This window comes from Diceros bicornis, chromosome 17, assembly GCF_020826845.1.
Source record: "Diceros bicornis minor isolate mBicDic1 chromosome 17, mDicBic1.mat.cur, whole genome shotgun sequence".
Taxonomy (NCBI): Eukaryota; Metazoa; Chordata; class Mammalia; order Perissodactyla; family Rhinocerotidae; genus Diceros; species Diceros bicornis.
In genome coordinates, this window is record NC_080756.1 from 1669834 (window position 1) to 1691355 (window position 21522).

The 21522-nt window shown below is 47.0% G+C and overlaps 1 protein-coding gene across 2 annotated transcripts in view; it reads left to right on the plus strand.

Moving 5' to 3' along the window:
- The window catches only part of BEST3 (bestrophin 3), a 38222-nt gene extending 17588 nt beyond the window's left edge, over positions 1 to 20634 (plus strand). Inside the window, exons 7-10 of one of the 2 annotated variants that reach the window (XM_058557441.1) lie at positions 2788 to 2868; positions 5559 to 5710; positions 19692 to 20384; positions 20415 to 20634. In XM_058557441.1, coding sequence (XP_058413424.1) covers positions 2788 to 2868; positions 5559 to 5710; positions 19692 to 20384; positions 20415 to 20634 — 1146 coding nt within the window. Of the gene's footprint in view, positions 1 to 2787; positions 2869 to 5558; positions 5711 to 19691 lie in introns of both variants that reach the window. The other variant, XM_058557440.1, reaches the window with a different exon arrangement.
- Positions 20635 to 21522: the final 888 nt, after the last annotated feature.

Genomic DNA, 21522 nt, shown 5'->3' on the forward strand with positions numbered 1-21522 from the left:
GCCTTGTGTAGTGTACGTAAGCATTAACATGGTGTTATTATCTTGGTTCTGCTCAACTCTCTAAATAATTAGCTGTGGCTCCCTGAAATTCCCTAGCTGTCCCACAATGTTACATGCATCCCATTTTCAAAACCAGAACCGAGACCCAGAAAAGAATTCATGAGAATCAAAACCAGAAACACCAGCACTAATGACGACATTTGGTTTGCCAGGAAATTAAAAACAGGTCAGAATAGTGAGATCTACTTATCCAGTCATAGAGTGGAATGTATCTGTTCCCTTCACCACCACCCCGCCCCGCTCCCCAGATGTATGTGTGAATATCAGAGGGCTGATTCTTCCATCTCTTTTGTGAACTTCCAAAGGAGAAGTATGTGATGGAAAAAAACATCGATGGCTAATTAAGCTAACTGAAATCTAATGACAGTTTGAAGATGACTTTAATGAAATAGGATTTTCAAACGTTTGACCTTCCAAACGGCCACGTGCTGACGGGCACCGTCAAGGCTGTCCAGGTTGCGGCAGCATTTTCCCTGCAGATGCCCTCACTTTCACTGATTTGAGTCTTAACCAGGAAAAATAAATATGTTGTCATTTCAGATTACACTCCAAAGAGTAAAGCCATGTCCTTTACCAATGGCAAAAACATTTTTACAATGTTTTTGTAAACAATGGCAGTGATTCTTAATTACTTTTACCATTTAATACAGAAAAAGAGCAAGAGAGACAAATCGACTCTCATTTCCCATTAGAGAAAAAGTAGACTCTGCTTTTATAAACACAAAGTACCTGGCCTTTTATTGTGTCTCCTCTGAGATGTGCTGAGCTTTTAATCCTTTGCCTTGTGGCCCAGGTTGGCCAGCCTGTGAGGAAGTTAGCAGTTCCTCCTCTGACATGCTCTCTGAAACGTTAACATCCTTTTCCTTTATAAAACATTTTTAAAGGCAAAATATAAAAAGACAATCTTAGCTCCGTTAAGAGACAGGAGACCCCAAGAGAAGTGAGCTTTTCTGCCCAATGGGCTGTGTCTCAATTTCTGAACAGCTGTTCCATCTTGACCGTTCTAATACGTAGGAATCTTTTCAAAGTGTAGAGGAACCACCTTGACCTTATGAACAGTACATTACTCGGTTATTTGCTGGAAATGGAGCCTCCAAAACAGAAAGGGATATTTTTGTGCAATAGTCAATTCAGAAACATAGATATCATTTTGGTATTTAAATGTAGACTCTAATACTATATGCAGGAGTGATCTCATGAAAGTGAAATTCTGGACATAACAAAAATATTTTCAAGACCCATCCAGTGGCCCATTTAATTTAAGGAAAACCCCAGGGAAGAAAGGGTAGATAGCCCCTCGGGAATTGCAATGAAGGATTTGATGTGGACGTTGCTGAGGCTGGCTGATTCAGGGCACAGGCTCTGCCTAGGGCTGTCCCTTATACAAGGGAGATGCGCTTCTCGAAGTCAGTGGTTCTCCACCCTGGCCACACATTAAAACCTCCTGGGAGTTTACCCAATTCTGATGCCTGGGCTCAACCTCACACCCTCTAAATCAGAACCTCTGAGGGAGGGACCCAGGCATCATTTTTTTTAAAAAGCTCCCCAAGTGGTTTTGATGTTCAACCGAAGTTGAGGACAACTGCTCTAAGTGGTTAGACTTAAATCCTAAGAAATAAGTAGGTAGATTTTCTACCAAATAGTGTCAGAACCTAGACGGTCAATGAATCAATGGTGCCTTTATTTTATACACTTGTAAGTTTTTCCCATCTAGGCCCAATGAAAAAATCACACACACGCGCGTGTGCACACATACACATACACACACACGCCCAGATAGTAAAAATCAAAAGAATTATTCAAAAAGGAGAATAACAGGTGAGTCATATTTGGCATATAAATCTCTCATCAAAAAGGCTATTCAATTCAGGAACACGGTAAGAACATTTCATGTTGACCAACTGTTAGAAGATGTGTGATAAGAAGCTACCTGAAATTTTCCCAGTGAGAAAACTAACTTACCAGATAACAGTAAACTCTTTAGGGTAAAACTAAGTAAGACACAAATTCTAGCTTTATGATTTACTAGCTCTCTGACTCATTCATCTGGCAGTTATGTCCAATAATTGTGAAAACTCCTTGTATTATTCCCTTCAATTGTTCTTTAAGTCTTTCTTTGCTGTTTAAACCTCCCTGTTTGCATTTGTCTCGTCACCTGGGCCTTTGTAAATCCTGTAAGAGCACAGGCGACCTCCCTCGTAGTGCCTAGCACGGCGCATTGCACATTGTCAGTGCTCCTTCAAATTTCGCTGGTTGGGTTTTACCCTGAAAACCCATCACTTGGCTCCTAAACAGCATGTGGCATCTCCTGGCACAGTCAGAGCCACTGGAGAGCACACCCATGCAGGTGCCTCACTCACAGTCTGAGAGTTGAGTCTCGCTTGCTGATAAACATCTGTGCACGTAGAACAACCCACCCCCCTCTAGGGTTCATGTTATGAAGATGACAAACGAAAACAGATCATAGGGACTGGCCCTGGTGGCCTAGAGGTTAAGTTCTGTGCACTCCGCTTCTGCGGCCTGGGTTTGGTTCCTGGGTGCAGACCTACACCACTCATCTGTCAATGGCCATGCTGTGGTGGCAGCTCACATACAAAATAGAGGGAGACTGGCAACAGATGTTAGCGCAGGGCAAGTATTTCTCGGGGGGAATAAAACGGAGCATGAAACAGGCATTCTAGTCTTCACAAGTATCGTGATGGACTTATTCTACATTCTCCTCTGCAGGTAGCTGAGCAGCTCATCAACCCTTTTGGAGAAGATGATGATGATTTTGAAACTAACTGGTGCATTGACAGAAATCTGCAGGTTAGAGGAGTTTTTCTTTCCTTTACAAACATTAATAATAAATCACTTGTGATGTTCAAATCTAAACAGACTCTGAACACGGGCCCCTTAACTTCAGAGCTTTAACCACAAATGAAAGAGGTTTGGCTATTCAGTGTCTTGTCTCAGGTCCTTCTGGAACCTCACAGGTCCTGGATCTCAGTTCCAGTGAAATTTAGTCCCTTTTAAATAGAATTTCAAGCCAGTTTTCTTTTTAAGCTTCTTTGTTAGTTTTACACAGCCTCTTCTGTCTCAGTTTTTGTTGTTGTTCGTTCCGTGGAGCAGATTCCAACTCCTAGAGACCCCGTGGACAGCAGAGCAGAACCCTGCCTGGTCTTTTTTTTTTTTTTTTTTTCTTTTGAGGAAGATCAGCCCTGAGCTAACATCCATGCTAATTCTCCTCTTCTTGCTGAGGAAGACCGGCTCTGAGCTAACATCTATTGCCAATCCTCCTCCTTTTTTTCTTCCCCAAAGCCCCAGTAGATTGTTGTATGTCATAGTTGCACATCCTTCTAGTTGCTGTACGTGGGACACAGCCTCAGCATGGCCGGAGAAGTGGTGCGTCGGTGCGCGCCCGGGATCGGAACCCGGGCAGCCCATAGTGGAGTGTGCGCACCCAACCGCCAAGCCACCAGGCCTGCCCTGCCTGGTCTTTTTGCATCATCCTCTCAACTTCCAGTGCTATATCAGACAATGCTACACAGCTATTCATAGGGTTTTCATGGCCAATTTTTTCAGAAGTGGGTGGCCAGGTCCTTCCTGTCTGTCTTAGTCTGGAAGCTCCACTAAAACCTGTCCACCATGGGTGGCCCCGCTGGTATTTGAAATCCTGGTGGCATAGCTTTCGGCATCACAGCAACACACAGCTGTCACAGTGTGACAACTGACAGATGGTGGGGTGGTTCCCTGACCAGGACAGGAACCCAGGCCATGTCAGTGAGATCACCAGATCTTAACCACTAGACCACCAGGGCTGGCTTCCATCTCAGTTCAGAACAATATTTTAATTTGTTCTTTAATCTGTTTTCTGTTGCCACCCAGAGAGATTAACAGTGACATAAAATGGCAGCGAGACACAATCGGATGTGAGTTCCCTGCAGTCAGACACGCAGCAGCGGGACATGGGAAGCATGGGGCAACCACCGGCCTATGTCTCAAATCTGCCTGAATCGCCCCAAATGGACCCCCGTGCCCTCACCCTGAAGCATTATTCCAGAGAGCTTTTTCATGAAGAACCAGCATGAGAGAATTTCCCTCTTAGGGAAGACTCTCCCCAGACTGTTCTCTACCCAGAGAACCACAGACTGACAAAAGGCCTTCAACTTGTTTCAAGCCTTTACTCAGCACTTAAATGGGTTCAAGCACTTCACCGTAGACCACTGTTGGTTAGCAAACCAGCCCCCATACACAGAGAGCCAGGAGAGGTTGAAGAAAGAGGCCGGCTGCTCCAGACTGGTAGGTGACAGGTGCAAAGGAACTTACTTACGAGGCTTGTCTTGAGCAGCTGCAAGATGAGTAGATCTCGACACCTGCCCACCAGAATGTGAAGAGTTTACACAGGGGCCGGCCTGGTGGCACAGCAGTTAAGTGTGCGCACACTGCTTCGGCAGCCCGGGGTTCGAGAACTCGGAACCCTGGGCGCGCACCGACGCACCGCTTGTCAGGCCATGCTGTGGCGGCGTCCCATATAAAGTAGAGGAAGATGGGCACGGATGTTAGCCCAGGGCCAGTCTTCCTCAGCAACAAGAGGAGGATTGGCATTGGATGTTAGCTCAGGGCTGATCTTCCTCACAGAAAAAATAAATAAATAAATAAATAAAATAACCACCCTCCCCAAAAAGAGTTTATACAGAGGCCTCAACGGGCTCAGCCACATAGACCATCCAGGTGGTCTCATCTTATTCTCTCAAGGCTGCATCCTCAAACCTGGCTCCCACTGTGGGAACGGTGGGCAGGACGTACAGCCCAAGGACAGGGGACGGGGTGAGGAGCCTCCCATTGCTCGAGGGTCAGCCAACAGTCACGTCCTCTCGATGACCGCCTCCAGCAATCACACTTTTGGTCTGTTAGAGAGGAGGAGTAATGCCTGGGCACTCACTCTCTGTAAAGATTGGGCTCCCAGAGGATTAATAATTCATCCGCACATCAGTTTATCAGAGTCAAGAGGAGAGACCACTGCAGCCCCAAGCAGGAGAGGCTCGTTGACAGACTTGTCCAAACAGACAAACCAAAACTCAGGGCACTAGAGCAGTGATATCAAGTATAAACGTGTTTATGGGATCAGCAGAACGGGGTGTGGAGAATCCTCACCTCCCGGTAACATCCGGGACTATGAGGCTGCTGTCAGCAGAGCCACTAGGCAACACAACAGCTGTGAGCAAAGAGGAGAAAGTGCCCCTCCTGCCTCCAGGGGGGATGCAGCTCTGCCCAGGGCACGTGGCCTGACCACCCAGTGTGGGCACTTTTATCGCCCACTCACCCCCAAAGCCAAGTCCTCTTGTGCAGTGAACAACGTGTGCTGCTCTCTGCCGCAGCCCAGGTGCAGCAAATACAAACCATAGACATCGTGTATTCACTCATTCACTCCAAGTCCCACCCACCCACCAGAACACGTTCTCTTTCTCTATACAACTCACACCTGAGTTATTCTAACCGTGTGACGATGATTGCAGGTCTCTCTTCTAGCTGTGGATGAGATGCACATGAGCCTACCCAAGATGAAGAGGGACATTTACTGGGATGATTCTGCTGCTCGGCCACCGTACACACTGGCAGCTGCCGACTACTGCATACCTTCGTTTCTGGGGTCCACAATCCAAATGGGGTAAGTGCTTTTTTTAATCATCAACATTTAGAAAATAAGTAGGTCACTGTTCTGATTTTTTATACTCTCATCTTGAAATCACTTTCATGACAACCCTCAATTATTAATATCTTATAATGGTGGCCTTTTCAAAATTTCAGATTATAATTACTATGCCCAAAAGAGTTAGAGAGTGAAGAGACTGTAGTTTCTGGTTTAAACATGGTGTGTGTGTGCACGCATGTGTGCATGTGTGTGTACATGTGTGCATGTGTGTGGGGGGGGGTAATTTGCACTTTCCCTTGCTTTTGTACCACAGCAAACTTTCCAATAGTTGTGAAATTATCCTCTTTTTTTACTTCCAATTTGAAGAGCACTTTAATTATGTAGTCATTTATTATTTAATTGTGACTATCATAATTAAATGTACCTTTAAAGAGTATTTCTTGAGCATCTGCCCTGTGCAGCACTGTGTTAGACTATTTTGAGACAAGCGAGTCTTAAGGAATGAGATAAATTTTATCCAAAGTTTTCTCTGAGATTGTAATTCAGTCTATGTTTTTCAGTGGTTTTAACATACTGATCTGTCCTGTGCACTGTGAGCTTTAAATAAATGGACTGAGGCCGGGAGTAAATCGTGCGTGGCTCTTGAACAGTTTTATTAAACCTGACCGTGTATTTGATGTTGGAGAAATGTGTGAATGTGGGGGCAGTTCGTTTGCTGAAGGCAGATGCCACTGTTTCCAAGTAACTTGAAGAGTGTGGACAAATTTAGAAAAGTAAGAAGAACTCCTCCAAAAAATTGTTCTGCAAAAAGGGAAAACTTTTGCAGAATTTTTCTTATAACTTTTGGCAAAACTATGGCTCTTTGTCCCTGAGGCCAGCTCTGAGCAGATCTGTGAAGAGTTCTGTCCTGTAGCTGCCCCACCTGTGACCCTTCCTCTCCCTCCTTGCCCAGCGATCGGCGCTCCTTCCCTGCTGTTGAAAATTCAATGGAGTAAGTTTTAAAGATCTTATTGGCTTTATTCAACGATGCATGCGTCAGGCAGCACCTCATCCAGCAGAGAGAAAGGAGCTCCAAGGAGCTGTACAGATGAAGGACTCTTATAGGTAGAAGGCAGCAGGACAGGCAGTTATTCTAAGCAAAGGTCGGGTTGGTTACTGCAAGGTCGCTGTCCTTTGAGGGTGGCAGGATCTGTCAGGCAGGTGACCTCACCAGTGCTGACCAGGCAGTTCCTGAGGGACTGGTTTAAGATTCCACTTCTGGCAGAGCTGAAACTGGAATTAAGTCTCAGTTTGGTGACATGGGGCTTAGCACAAGCAACTCCATTTTGGGCCTATTGTCTTGTCTTTAACACACTGTGAGGATCTCTTCAATCCTATTCCTACGAGGCTTTAGTCTTAGCCAAACGTCTCCTGATCCTCACAAATAATGGTTTGGGGCGTTCCTACTCCAAAGGAGCCTGCGGGGCTGAAAGCCCTTCATGACCCGAGGAAAAGGATGACTGGAAGTGGAATTTCAGGACTTGTGGCAAAAAATGAGAGGATTTGGGAGCCAGGAGACGTGCCGTGCTGCCCTCAGGGCATACCTTGGAGAAGGCCGCCTGCTCCAGGCTAGCCTCGCTCTGCTCCCAGAGCTGCTAAACCTGGGCCCTCCTCCCACGGTTCTTCCAGGCTCATCCCTCCCCCAGCCGACTGCTCAGGCTCCACCGAAGCTGATGCCCTGATGTCTGCTCTTCTCCGCCTTCCGTGGATGGTTCCATGGATGACAGCAACCTTCTCAATTTTGAAAATTAATAGAAGATGTTTTTCTGTGAGTTTGTTTTTAGGTAATTAAATATGCTTTAACCTTCGCCTCCACTCGCATCACTGATTAATCTGAAGTATTTGAAGATCTAACTTGTAAAAGAAGAGACTGGCTCCATCGACAGGGTCAGGGGTCATTGTGGTGGTCCATTTGGACCATACTCGCTACTTGCTCTCCATCCCTAATGTCTGTTTAGTTGTTTTTGCATGATGGTTAAGATGATTTTTTTTTTGTCCCAAGAGTTTTATCTTGATCTACGTATTCATCCTAATCGTCCTAATTTTACTTTCCTATGTAAGTGTCCATATTCTTTAGAAAGTATTACGTATTTCTCCGATTTCTAAATATAGAAATACAGAATTAGAGATTTACAAGACCTTGGAGAAAATACCTACCCCAAATGCTTATTGGGAAGATTAAAGGAGATGTAAACATAAAAACACTCTAGATATGACATAGAAAGGACTATTATTATCAACTAGTTCAGATTTCTTATTGGTGGATGTCAAACTGAGGCACAGAAAGATGAAATGAATCTAAGCTATTTTTCATATTAAATTAACCCTGGAAATTTGGGACAGAAAATAAAATGCTTGAGAGAAAACCGAGAGATGCGGTATTTCAGAATGTAGCAAAAAGTCATCAGCTGTCCGAGAGACCTCCTCTGTGAGGACGGCCTGTCTACTAGCACGACGAGGACAGGGATGGGCAAGGCTGGAGTCCGTAGGGGAGGTTGTGAGACATTAACTGGACTCTACTGGAAACAACTGATTAAAGGAACCAGCAGGCAGAAGCCCAGCTGATCTTGATTTTCTGCGTGAATGAAGACCATTGAAGAGGAGCCTCATGGTTCAGGAAGATGGGCTCTGGAAGCCAGCGTTCCCAGGAATGCCCTCTTGGATCCATTAGCGTGTATTCTTTCCACGATTGTGCTACTAGACACGGTGTTTCTGGTCGCCTGTGACAGAAAAATCAAACTCTAACTTAAGCAAAAAGGGTTTCCTTGGGTCACATCCAGAGACCAGCCTAGCTCTGGGTGTGGCTGGATCCAGAGGCTCAAACATCTCCAGGCCTCACCATTGCCCTCTCTCTCTCTCAGTTCTTCTCTCCTCTCCGCTGGCTCAGATTTCAGGCAAGCTCTCTCCTCCCAATGGCAAAATGGCAAGATGACAGCCAGCTGCTCCAGGAGTACAACCTATGTTCTCAGCAAATCCTGTGGAAAGAGTACATCTCTTTTCCAACTCTTAAGTGCTGGATTTGCTATGATTGGCTGGGCGTGGCTGACGTGCCCGTTCCTGAACCAATCACTATCAACAGGGAGACACAATATTTTGATTAGCTAAGGCTGGTTCACGTGTCCATCTTTGGACCAAGGGCTGTGATCAGCACCAACCAGCCTTAGGGAATAGGTGATGTCTCAAGAAAAACCAGGGTGCTATTACCAGGAGAAAGGTGAATGGTTTATTGGGCTGGCAAAACCTATAGATGTCCTCTAAAATCGTAAAAGATAATTCCCTAAGCATTGAATTGTTCACTCACCAAATACAAGGCCAATATCATGTGAGCCATCTGACCCAGGCCCAGGGAAAAGGGGCAGCAGAAGTGAGGACTATCGTAGCACAGGTGGTTCTCGATGACTGAGCCACTGAGCTCTTCGCACTGGGGTGGAGACCAGGTGTGGACGCAGACATTTCAGAAAAGTGTTTGCTGCTTGATGAGCATATAGAGTCCTTTCCTGGAGGAGTACGTTTTTATTTTCTTATTCTGTTGAAGGTGTATGTTCCCAGCATATTTAATTCAGAAATCACGTTTCCCTTCTTTTCATATCAACGTTTTAGGTTTGTAATCACAATTCCCATGACCCAGAAATTCTGCAGTCAAGGCAACACCCTTCGATAATTGAGCAAAAGTCCCATTCAAGGGCAACCCAAGAAATTATTCTGCTTTGTATTCCCTTTCACATTCAGCACACCACTGATTTCCACATGAAAAGGAAACTCCTTGGAGAAAATTCCTTTATTCTCTATATTCAGAAACATGTTCAAAATATTGCCCTATTTTCTATGCATTTACCAAATATATATTACTGAAATAAAGTAAGTTTTTTCCCTTTTTTATCTCAAGTATGAACTTAAAATATCATGTTTTCCCTTGTATCTTCGTATGTGGGATGCACTCATTGATTTATTCAGGTAAACTTTTTTCAGGGCTTACTATACGGTAGGTTCTACACCAGATGCTAGAGAGAGGAAAAAATCAAACAAACCAACAAACAAGCCCACCTCTTAAACTCAGACATAACGAGGAGACAAGTTGTAACACAATGCGGTAAATGCAGCGATAGAGAAATGCTTAGTCTTCTGGGAATGCAGTGAAAATATGCCTCCTCCAGCCTAGTGAATCAGAGAAGGCTTCTTGGAGTTGGGGCATCTCACATGCATCTTTAAGAATGAATTCAGGGGCCGGCCCCGTGGCTTAGTGGTTAAGTGCGCGCACTCCGCTACTGGCGGCCGGGGTTCGGATCCTGGGCACGCACCGACGCGCCGCTTCTCCGGCCATGCTGAGGCCGCGTCCCACATACAGCAACTAGAAGCATGTGCAACTATGACGTACAACTATCTGCTGGGGCTTTGGGGGAAAAAAGGAGGAGGATTGGCAATAGACGTTAGCTCAGAGCCTGTCTTCCTCAGTAAAAAGAGGAGGATTAGCACGGATGTTAGCTCAGGGCTGATCTTCCTCACAAAAAAAAAAAAAAATGAATTCAAAGCCAACACACAGATAGGAGCAGAGGGAATCAGCAGAGGGTATGTTCTAGGCCAATGTGAGCAAAGACAGAACAGAGTGGTAGCATATTTAGGTAACAATTTGATATGCAGATGAGCCGAGAAATGAATCTGGAGAGGGAGAGTGATGGAGGGTTTCATAGTCTAGGTAAAGAGCCTCAGCCTTTTCCAAAGTTGTTAAGTGACACAGTCACATCTGTGTCCTAGATCGGTTAGCCTAGCAGCTGCTGAAAGATGGGTTGCTGGGGAACAGGCTAGAGCCAGAGAGACCAGTTGGCAGCTGTGGGTGGAGTGTAGACAGGAGAGGATAAGGGCCTGAACTAGGGTGCCTTTTAAGGGGTGTAGGCAGTGGAGATGGCAGAAGAGACAGTTCAAGAAAGGAGAAGGCGCTAAGAATGGGCGGATGGTGAGGCACCAAGGATGACAGGAGGAGGTAGGAGCTGCTCTGAGGACAGGGCATGAGCTCCCTTTTGCATGCGTTGGATTTGAGGCATGTGTGGGCAAGGACCTGGAGACGGCCAGCAGGCAGAGAGCGCAGGGACAGCTTCCAGGTGAGGGGATGCATTTAACTCTTATCAATACAGGGGTGTGTTACACCACAGGAGTGGGGGGGGCACCCAGGAATGCTATCAAGTGCGTAGGGTAGAGTACTACCACTTAAACGCCGCCGGCCAAAGGAAAAGGAGTCCTTGAAAGAGTCAGAGGAGGGACGGTCAGTGCAAAGGCAGGAGAAGAACTGGAGAACGCCCTGTCCTAGAGGCCAAGGATGCAAGTTTCAACATTCAGTCTGAAAAACATGGCAGGCATTTGCATTTAAGGTCATTGGAGACTTCAGTGCGAGCGTTGGGGCAGAAGCTAAATTGCAGTGAGTTGAGGAGTGGTTGGGAGGTAGGGAGACCCAGACTGCCGGGGTAAACTATTTTTAAAAATAATTTCACTATGGAAAAGTTCAAACAGATACAAAAGTAGAGAACAAACTCTGATAAACCTCACATACCCATCACCCGCCTTCAGTCCTCAGGTCACGGCCAGTCTTGTTCATCCACACTCCCACCCTCGCTGCCCCTCCAGCCGTCGCATCAGTGTGAGGCAAATATAACCACAAAACCCCTCTCATGCCTAAAAATAAAACAAAAACTCACAATTCCTTAATTTGTTTACTATCTATGGACTACTTTTTTGAGAAGTCTGGACTGGGGGGAGGGGATAGACCAGACAGTCTCCAGAAGGAGACTTGGAGTTGAGGAGAATGACATGTTTTTTCACTTGTTTTACTGCATTTTAGGATGGGTGAGGCTTGAGGGAAAGGGAAGCCTGCCCCCTCCACCCTGCACCAGGCCTGGAATTACTTGAACCGTTTCTACTGGATTCATCGTTGTGCCCCGATCTTGTCTGGACAGATCCATTAGGATTCCCTGGGGTAGTTACCATAGTACTATCCACTGCATGATTTAGCGTCCCTTTTAACAGAGGACCCACGGGAAAAGATTCATCTCAGATATCAGTGGGAAAAAAGAAAGCTTTGCATCTTCCAGGCAACTCTTACACTGTTTACCTTACGGAGCGTGAATTTTATAATTGATCATGGTCTCCTTTTCATTTTGGCTGCTGAAAGCTGAAAATCAAATTTGCAGCTCACCTTAGTAAGTCTGTGGGATTTTTTGGTATGTATTTCTAGGTACTGTGTCTGGTGGTCTCATCTTGTTAGTGTTCCTTATTCTAGATCTATATACTAGCCTAATTTTACACATTATTCCGTTGTATGTATTTTTATAAGCCACCTCGAATCCTTTATAAGATGAAACAAGATGTAATAGAGAAACAAGTAATATTCTTCTTGCTCTGAAAAAGGAAGGAAACAGGGCTGAGTGAAAGGAGCCCACTGGAGGGGAGGGAAGACCCAGGAGCTGGGGGGGTTGACAGAGCAAGGCCTAGAGAAGACATGGGAGGCAGGGGCTGGGGCTGTCAGAGGAAGGACCCTCCGAGCCTGAGCTGGAGGAAGAGCAGAGCATGGACGTGGTCAGGGGTGCGAGGGAAGACAGCGCCTGTGCAGCCAGTGAAGCAGGAACCAGCGTTCTCGCCCCATTCAATCACCATCACGTCTTCTCCAAAGGAAGTTTTAATTAAGAAGGCCCATCTTTCTCTGTCCCATCTGAGACCAAGGAGCTTCTGTTTTAAAACTGTGTTTTATAATTTCTAACACCAAATGAGAGCTGAAGATCCCCCTCCCAATCTTTGTGTGGGGCATGTTAAAAATCAACCTCAGAATGACCACTTTGAATGAAGAAAGGCCAGCTGAAAATCTGAACTGAGCCCCAAAATAGAAAAGCTTTCATAGATACACCTGTCTTGAGCATTTAATAAATAGTGCTAGTTACTGTATGGCCAGTAGTCTCCTCTTAATAAACCCTCCTAAGAAGTAACTGAGCAATGAAAAATATCTTCCCTGTTTGAGCTTTCCCATGATCACACCTGAGATGACTTCAGTTGAATCTGATTAGTTTGTTCTGTTGTCATAATATGGTACACCTTGCGAGCTGCTGTTTTTAATTAAGGCATCTTTTCATTAGCTTCACCATGGAGACACTATCAACCAAGATTAAGAAAACACCCACAAGCAGCCAAAAGAAGAGTTGTCCATAAGACACACAACAGGAAAGCACACCCGCGCCCCACAGAGAGAATCAATAGTGAACACTTGTGCTTGCCAAGCCTGACGACCAAACAAACCTCGAACGCTTAAACTCAAGCCAGCGTTGCTGGAAATAAATTTCTTTTTAAAACAAATGAACACAAAATAAGGTTCAGGCCTAGCCCACCACAGCTAACTTGGGGTAAAATGCTTGTCTTCACATTATACCATCATGAGGCACTCCAAAATTCTTATTATTTTTTAAATACTTGGTATTATCCATTAGCACAAATTTTTGAGTCTCTGAGGAATGGAACACACGGAAATTAAAGACCTGAAGACTCACAACTGCCTTTAATCCTGTCGTGGAAACCAAAACAGCCCACGGTAGAGAGGGAATAATCCCTTAAGCGCCCTGGAAAACCCTAAAAAAGTATCCATCCATAGCAGCTAAAGGGTTAAAGTTCTAGAGAAGAGAGGCCGTCGCTGCTCATGAAACGGGTCACTCCAGTGGTCGTGAAGGGTGTGGACTGTGGTCGCTCTGACTGTCCTGTCACCTGAGAGCAGCCTGTGAACCTTAGGCTGCTGACTGTAATCTCGTTTAAAGAGCATCTTTCCGCCATGATTCAAATAATGTGTCAAAACTTTTTACGTTTGTAGTGATCTTAAGGAAGGGGTCTGTGAAGTCAATTAAGGATCCTCCTAGGAAAGAGGAGAAATATTCCAAGTTTGTGAGAGTTCCTTCTGGTTAGGAGTTGAGGAATTTATCTAAGATCTACTTTGTACTGCGAAACTACAACCACTTAGCCAGAAATAATAACTTTTACTTACCTATCTTCATTCCAAAATTTCTAAGAACATATAATAATAAAATAATTGCTTTTTCTGCATTTAAACATATACGTATTCAATGTGCACAAAGCATTTAGGATTGTACAATAAGTCAGAAGTATTCTTAGTGATATTAGTTCAAATATACCAAAATATGTGTGTTAGCAAGCAAACATTTTATTAAAGTGTGGTTTAATATACTTCTATATAGGTGTTTTCTTCAGTAATCCTTTCTTAGCTAATGATATTCAAATATTTTAGCTTTACAGGAAAATACATAGTCTGATATGTACTATTGCGTGCTTGTGCTATAAACAACCAAAAGTCTCAAATTCTGAATCACTAACTTCAACAAAAATGTATTCTTGGAACACTTTTCACTTAACGTACCAGAAAGGAAGGGACAGAGGCTCCTGAGGAAATGCATGTGCATTAAGTCTATAATTTTAGAACTTACTCGGGGATTCTTCTATGTGCCAACAGGGGTCACCACTGGTGCTCAATTTTGACCTTCTAAACCGTATGAGGTCTAGACGCTTAATTTCCTTTTCTAACAAAACTCCTATAGAACCTAACAGTATTGAAAGGCAGGGGGCTTAAGTGAACCTCCACTTTGGGCCATGGTTTTCTTGTGTATCAGCCAGCAGAGGCTGGGTGAGCATAACCAGCATGGGAATGTGAGCCTGGATGGCCTGTTCTTTAACTGATTTGCCGTAATTCTTGGTCCAAACTAGCAGAGAGGCCACTGAGGCAGCGGGAGTTTGCCAGCTCTGCGTGCAGCTCTGGGCTAGCACACCTCCGTGAGGCTCCCTGCTTGAAACTGTCCCCAGAAAGGGAGCAGAAAGGAGGGCTGGGGGGACAACCTCCGGCCACTGGATTTTCCTCACAACACTTGCCCGGCACCCCCCAGCTCAGCGTGAGGCCACCTTGCCCGTCTTATAAATCCTGACTACAGCTTTGACGATGATTCTGCAACACAGAAGGTTAAAAATAACAGCATTCTCCTCTAATGGGTCTGAAGAGCACATTTTGCTCTGTCCGTGAATAAATGCTCCTCCTCACGAGCCTCTGCCCAGATAGATTTCCAGGCAAATTATCGGCCCCTCCCAGGCAGCCGCCTGCCTTTGAGTACACCAGCAATTTGAGGAGAATAAATCTGAGAAATCGTGAGAAATAGAACTCGTCATATTAAATATCATCTTCCTAAATCCCTCATTTCAGGTCTGTTAAGATGACCTGGTATTATTTGAATTTAAATTGTCAAAATACCACTTCAGAAGTTGAACAGAGAAAGCAAGGCAAACGTCATCCAGTTTTATCCTTCAATCTTTTGAAGCTCTTCTTTTCCTGATCATCCTATTGAGAATGGGGTTGCTTTGCAAAAAAAAAAAAAAAAAAAAACAAACGCATTAACTCTTTCACGTCCTCAGGGCTCTTCTGGTCTTTCCCTGTCAGCCACACCCCAGGAAAGCAGGCCTGTCCTGCCTCCTGCCTCTCTGTTACAGCCCTGCTGCACCCCGACCCCCCGAGCATCTCTCTCTTCAGCAGCCCTTACCTAAACCACTGCTGCTCGTGCCCTCAGACATCTGTCATTGGCAAGGGAGACTGGGGGGCTGATGGCTGTGTAGGTGCTCAATAGATATTTCGAAAATTTGGGGTGTTGGGGTTTTTTTAACACTTGAGATTAAAATAAGAACACACCCAAATCCTGACATCAGTCCGACCTGTAGAAATAATGCACACTCTCCCACCTTCTAGACTCAGCTAGAACCAACTATGTGATGGCTTCACATACCTGCTCTCTCCCCCGCCTACCCTCCTCCTCCCTCTGGAGGGTAGCCCCACATGGCACCACTTCCTCATCCTCATTTTTCCTAAATTCTTGTATTGATGGTTTACACTGTGCAATAAATGCACCTTGCAGGATTTGGCAATATCTGCCAAAGTCACAAAACACAGTATTGAGAGGCAAAGTCAGGGCAGGCTCACCCCCGGATCTTCCTTCCCTCGAGTAAGCCAGCTTCCTCCCGTCCTCACATTTCCTCTCCATTCACCCAGTCCCTAGTCTCACCATCAAATGGCTGGTAAGTCACCCTTTCTAACGTGTTCACTGTTAGGCGGCAGCTCTGAGGTGTAGCGACATTTCCTAAAGGACACTTGAAGGAGAGAAGGAGTGACCTCCAGGCAGACCCTATCATGTCCTCCAACCATGTGCAAGACGTCAGTGAGGATTCGGAGACTGCCTCTGCAAGTTTGCCACTCATCGGCAGAGTCCTTTTTATATCTTCTGCTCTTCAAAGCTTGTCCACGTCTATACGGCTCCTTTTGAACTCCCAGACAACCTGCAAGGCAGGCAGAGTAAGGTAAACTTGTCACCAGTTTGCCAAGTATTATGCTAAGTCACAGAGAGGTTAAGTGGGTCTCCTAAGGTCACACAGCTAGTTGGTGTCAGCCTGGGCTGAAGCAATCCTGGCTCTGCAAGCTCCCAAAATAAATCACTTTCCTTACCACAGAGGCAATTCTCGCAGACACTAATGGCTGCGTGGCACTTTCCATGAATGTCCTCCCATGTCTAATTACCTGCCTCTCTCAGTCCGAGTGAATTCCAGAACATAAGACCCAGGCTTTTCAGCTGCCCTTCTCTAATACATGGGAATATAATGAGGGTGCTTACGTCCCATCGTATAATGTTTCTGCTGTAAGTGTTTGGGGCATGTGACGTGGTATTGCATTTGGGCCTCAGGACTGTACTGACCCTGTACTAAGGGTACGCTTTGAAAATCAAATGAGGAGAATCAGAAAGCCTAAAAGGACCTAAAAGGTGCATCCACGCCTCCTGACTGGGAAAGAATCTTTTCAAGTGTTCTATTCTGCACGCTCTACGCTTTAAACCATTTCGTTCTTAAACCACAGATTCTGCTATCATATTGGGAGCATGACTGTCAGAGGAGGGAGATGGCATTGTGTGTGGGCGATGAGACCTTCCATCACGGAAACATTCGGAAGAAAGTTCATTAGGTTCATCCCGTGGGGGTTCACCCACTCTTTGATAAAGACCTGGGGGCTTCCTTCATCGCTTCAGGGTGAGATTCATGGAACAGCCCCCAGGTCACAGACCACCCAGGGCTCCAAAGACCCACTTTCTGACAACGGTGTGGAAGGTCCCCAGTCACGTTCCTATCCAAAGCTTTTCTGGAGGACAAGACTGACCAGTGCCGCTTTCCATGGAGCTTTTCCAGCTTGGACACGGCTACCAAATGGCACAACTCTAGTTACGCTCCCCATTCGCACAGACAGTCCCAGCTGCCCTCGGCCTCTGGGATGAAGTCCGAATCCCTCCACCCAGCGTGTGAGACTCTTCATAGCGCAGTCCAAGGCCACCTCCCAGCTCTACGCCCAACGCCAGTTGGCGTGTCTCACACAGACTAGAGTATTTCCCGTTCCTCACAAACACCCTCAACTTCCCTGTGGCCTTATTTGCTCGAGTCACTCCTTCCACCTGGAATTCTCTGTCTCTCCTGCCTGTCCGAGTCCCACTCCGTGTCAAAGGCCAGCTCAAAACTTACTTTGCCCCAAATTTACCTGTTTGTACACACGTCTTCTCCATCCTTTTACATTACGTCATACAGTACTTAATGCAGCACATTTGTTCACGGCGGGTGCTCAGTAAACTTAGTCGGGTAAGGGGATAAATCTCGTGTGTCCACACCGCAGTCCCTAGAGGCAGGCAGGTACAGGAGGTCTCGTTGGCAGCCCTGCCCGGGGTCAGATGGGGGCCAGGAGGACATCGGCAGCAACATGGGCCTTTCTGCAGTTTGGTCTTTGCAACTGGTCCGTTTTTCTCCAATTTGTGACCCCGGGCCTTAATCCTCTTGTCCCCCCCGAAGGTACATATCCACCACATCAGAGCATGGTGTCGGTTTTTCCCTTAGGATTCACGAAGTTGTGAAGTCATAATAATACCAACATTTTTTCCTAGAAGATTTTGTCATTCTTACAAAGTTGTGTGGTCTAGACGTAGCTAAGGAAAACAAATCCCAAATAAAAAGTCAAGATCCCAAATGGAGGACAGAGGCCTGTCCTATAAAGAGAGACAGCCAGTCCACCTCAGATTCCAGGAGACTCAGCACACCATCTCAGTGAACCGCTGGGCTGGCGCCCCTCCGGTGTCCTACCTACCTAACCGGATCCCTGAAGTGTGACCAGAGACCTGGCCTGAGGGAATCCACCAGCAGGGTCACTGCTGCCGCTGAAGCACGAATCTGCACTCCTCACGTCAGTGTAACAGAGCCCGAGCCGCGCACCGTGCAGGTGGCCAGGAGCCCGTCTGGTAGCCAAGGGCACTGCTGGGGCTTTAGGATATCTACACCAGGTTGTAAATGGACACCATCCCAGGACATTTAGCTGGTTAATCGTCTCAGTCATCCATCATTTATTCATAAACACGAGGAACAACGTTTTCTGTGGCTGCTCACTCTGCCCCTCCAGGTCACACTGATGTCATGCTGTCCCAACTTTTCTGTATGTCACATACAATGCACCTGTACGGTTAGAGCATCCTGTTACCATGGATGTTGGTACAAACACTGGACCAGACAGTCGGTCACTGCTGCCACCAGAGCCAGCGCGAGCATTGTAGTGGAAGGCCGGGCTGTAAGTAGTCCTTCTTCCGGCCTCATTCAGACCGTAAGTCCACAGAGTGTGAGACTGGTGACCGTTCGATCTGAGGCAGGAGGAGGCCTGACGGCTCAGTAGCTCTTACCGTCATCTCAATTATCCATCTTATTTCAGCCTTGAAGGGGAAGATTAAAAATGGTAGGATTATTTGGTTTGTGTCTTAAATGTGAGAAATTCTACAGGGAATTCCTAGCCTAGCAAATCCAACAAACTTAATCCCAAGGGGAGCCCAACCATGTGCGAGTCCACACCACCTCCATGGAGGTTACTACCCACAGGGTCACAGTGCTGCCTCCTTAGCCCTGAGTGAGAGCACAGAAGCACAGAGGTGGGCCGGGAATGTCTACAGTTACTCCGGGCAAGGGCTGCATTGGATCCCTCATTCCTCCCGGCTCTAGCTCACCACTGACACCTTTGAGCCGACTTTATGTGGAAGGGACTGAGAACAAAGGCTTTGGAGTCTGATCTCTGGCCTTGGCCTCTGCAGCTACACAGCCTTCCGGAATCTCTCGGGGCCTCAGTTTCCCCATCCGTAAAGTGTGGATAATAATAACAATACCAACTCACACGATTACACCAGTGATTAGATGAATGAATGTGTGGGAGGGGCTTTGTCACTAAATGTTAAGCTGTTGTGTCCACTGTCGTGAATTCAGCTATGAGCCATCGTTTTGGGGGTTTTCTGGGTCCTGGGAAACCATGACCTTAGTTCACCTGTAATAAGGGAGAAAGAAGACACACTATACCTTTTTTCTTAATGTCCAAGTCTCTAGATCAGTGATTCTCAAAGTGTGGTCTGGGGACCCCTGCAGATCCCCAAGACCCAAGTCCTTAAGGTCAAAACTATTTTTGTAATGGCACTAGAATGTTATTTGCCTTTTTCATTCCCATCTTTCATGAGTGTGCAGTGGAATTTTCCAGAGACTACACACTACATGATGATGTTATCACTTAACAGTTGAGGGAATGTGGTTTGCACATTCTTGTGTTTTTTATATTCCTCAGTTATCATTTCTAAGACAGTGAATAGCAGTAGCTGTCATCCACATAGACACATCTCTTGGGGTATTCAATAATTTTTAAGAGTTTAAAAGGGTCCTGTGACCAAAGAGTCTGAGAACTTCTGCTCAACTATCTCGAGTCACGTCCCCCTCCCCACCCCGTTTCCAAATCTGGAATGTGGAAATGCCAACTCGTCTTCACGCTGAGACTCCACCCCCAGAACCAGGCCCCTGAGGCTGCCTGCCTTCATGTAGTCCTTGTGTGTTTCAGGTTGAACGGGTCCGACTTTCCCAGCGAGGAGTGGCTCTGGGATTACGAGGAGCCCAGCCATCGCCGCTCTGTGATTAGGAGAGTCAAGCGGTTCCTGAGTGCCCACGAGCACCCCCCCAGCCCCCGGAGGAGACACTGGGGGAGGCAGGCCAGTGACAGCTCCATGTTCCTCCCCCCCAGCGACCTCAGCCCAACCAGGGATCTGCTAGACGTGCTCTCCGGGAGCCCCCACCGCGCCTCGGCCGCCCGGAAGAAGTCGTGCTCCCCAGAGGGGAGCCCCAAGCTGTTCTGCAGCCCAGGGGCGCTGCCCACCATCAGAGAGACCAGCCGGACCAGCACCTCACAGAGCCTGACCCCGCAGGCCAGTGTGAGGGCCTCCCCCAGCAAGATGCCCCCCGCCCCCGACGTCCCGCTCACAGCGCCAGGGCCCAGGGCAGAGGGCCACCACCGGGACTCCACTGCCTCCATCCAGAGCGCCGGCTTTACCGGGCTGCAGCCAAGCGGGCCTGGGCCGCGGGAGGAGCCCCTGGGACTGAGCCTGTCCCCCTCAGAGAAGGGGACACCTCCTGCAGGCCACAGTCCCCAGACTGTCTCAGCCAAGTCTGAGAGAAACGTCCCCAGGTTGGCCTCTCAGGAAGCCCCTGATGAGAATGACCAGATCCTGAAAAGGTGGAGCTTCCCGGGGAGCCTGGAGTCCGGGCGCACCTCCATGGCGGGTCGCAGGCCAGACCCCGAGAGCCCTGAGCCGGCTCTTCTGATTGACACGGAAACGTCCTCAGAGACCAGTGGGGTCAACGTGGCGGCTGGCCCTCAGCTGTCTCCTGACGTGCTGTATTTAGTGGAAAACCTGGACACCAAGGAAACAGACATCATAGAATTTAACAATGAGCAGACGGAGGAATCACCCAAAGGAATGCCGGGAAGTTCCAGGACCTGGTTCTAGCCTAGATCCCTACTTCCCAAAACTTCGGCATTGGTTCCAGAACATACCTGGGGGCTGGTCAGTTTTTAAAAAACAGTCGCACTGTATAAGCTGCTTAGGCTCTGAAGGGCATTGTGATCCTGACTTTCTGAGAACTGAGAAAACCAGGCACACTCACATCATCCATTGCCGCGTGGCTTTCCTGGAAGTTACACGGACCACAGGGCCGTATCTCAACCAAATAAGGAACCTTAAAATATATATGAATGACCTATAAACTCGTAGATCATTTGGAGAGGGCCTGCAGACAATAGTCCAGTCCCCTAGTTTTGCCAGTAGGGAGACGAAGGATTCTCTATTTCTTTCCCCTTTTTTTGATTCTTTTCTTCAATCATAAAGACAAGGAGGTGGATCATATAATGCCTCAAAAGCTGCTTTCTAATTACGATTCTTCATTTGAGGCTTTCTAACCATTTCACACCCACTTTCTAAACTGTTATCACTTCCTGATCCCTAAGCCTGGTCGGCATCAGAAAGCTTCATCTCTCTTCAGTCTCCTTGCCGACTCTCAGGACTTCTTGTCTCTCTTCCCCCTCTATTCTCTCACCTCTTGTCCTTCCCTTCTCCCTGGTCCTTCTCCTTCTCTAGTGCCTCCAGCCTGTCCCACCTCTGGGTGATGGCATTCTCTCTTGCCGGCTCTGTGGCTCACTTCTGGCCGTGGTTTTCACAGTAGGAGGCACGGGCAAAGCCTCCTTACAGAATAATCAAGGATGTCGACAAGGCCCACCTGACACCTTCCACGTGCATAGTGGGAAGGGCCAGGAGGGCGTGGGAGGGCGAGGGAGGACGAGAGGGTGTGGGAGTTGACGGGACCCCACCCACCCTCCGCAGACACGGCCAGTGCTTTGT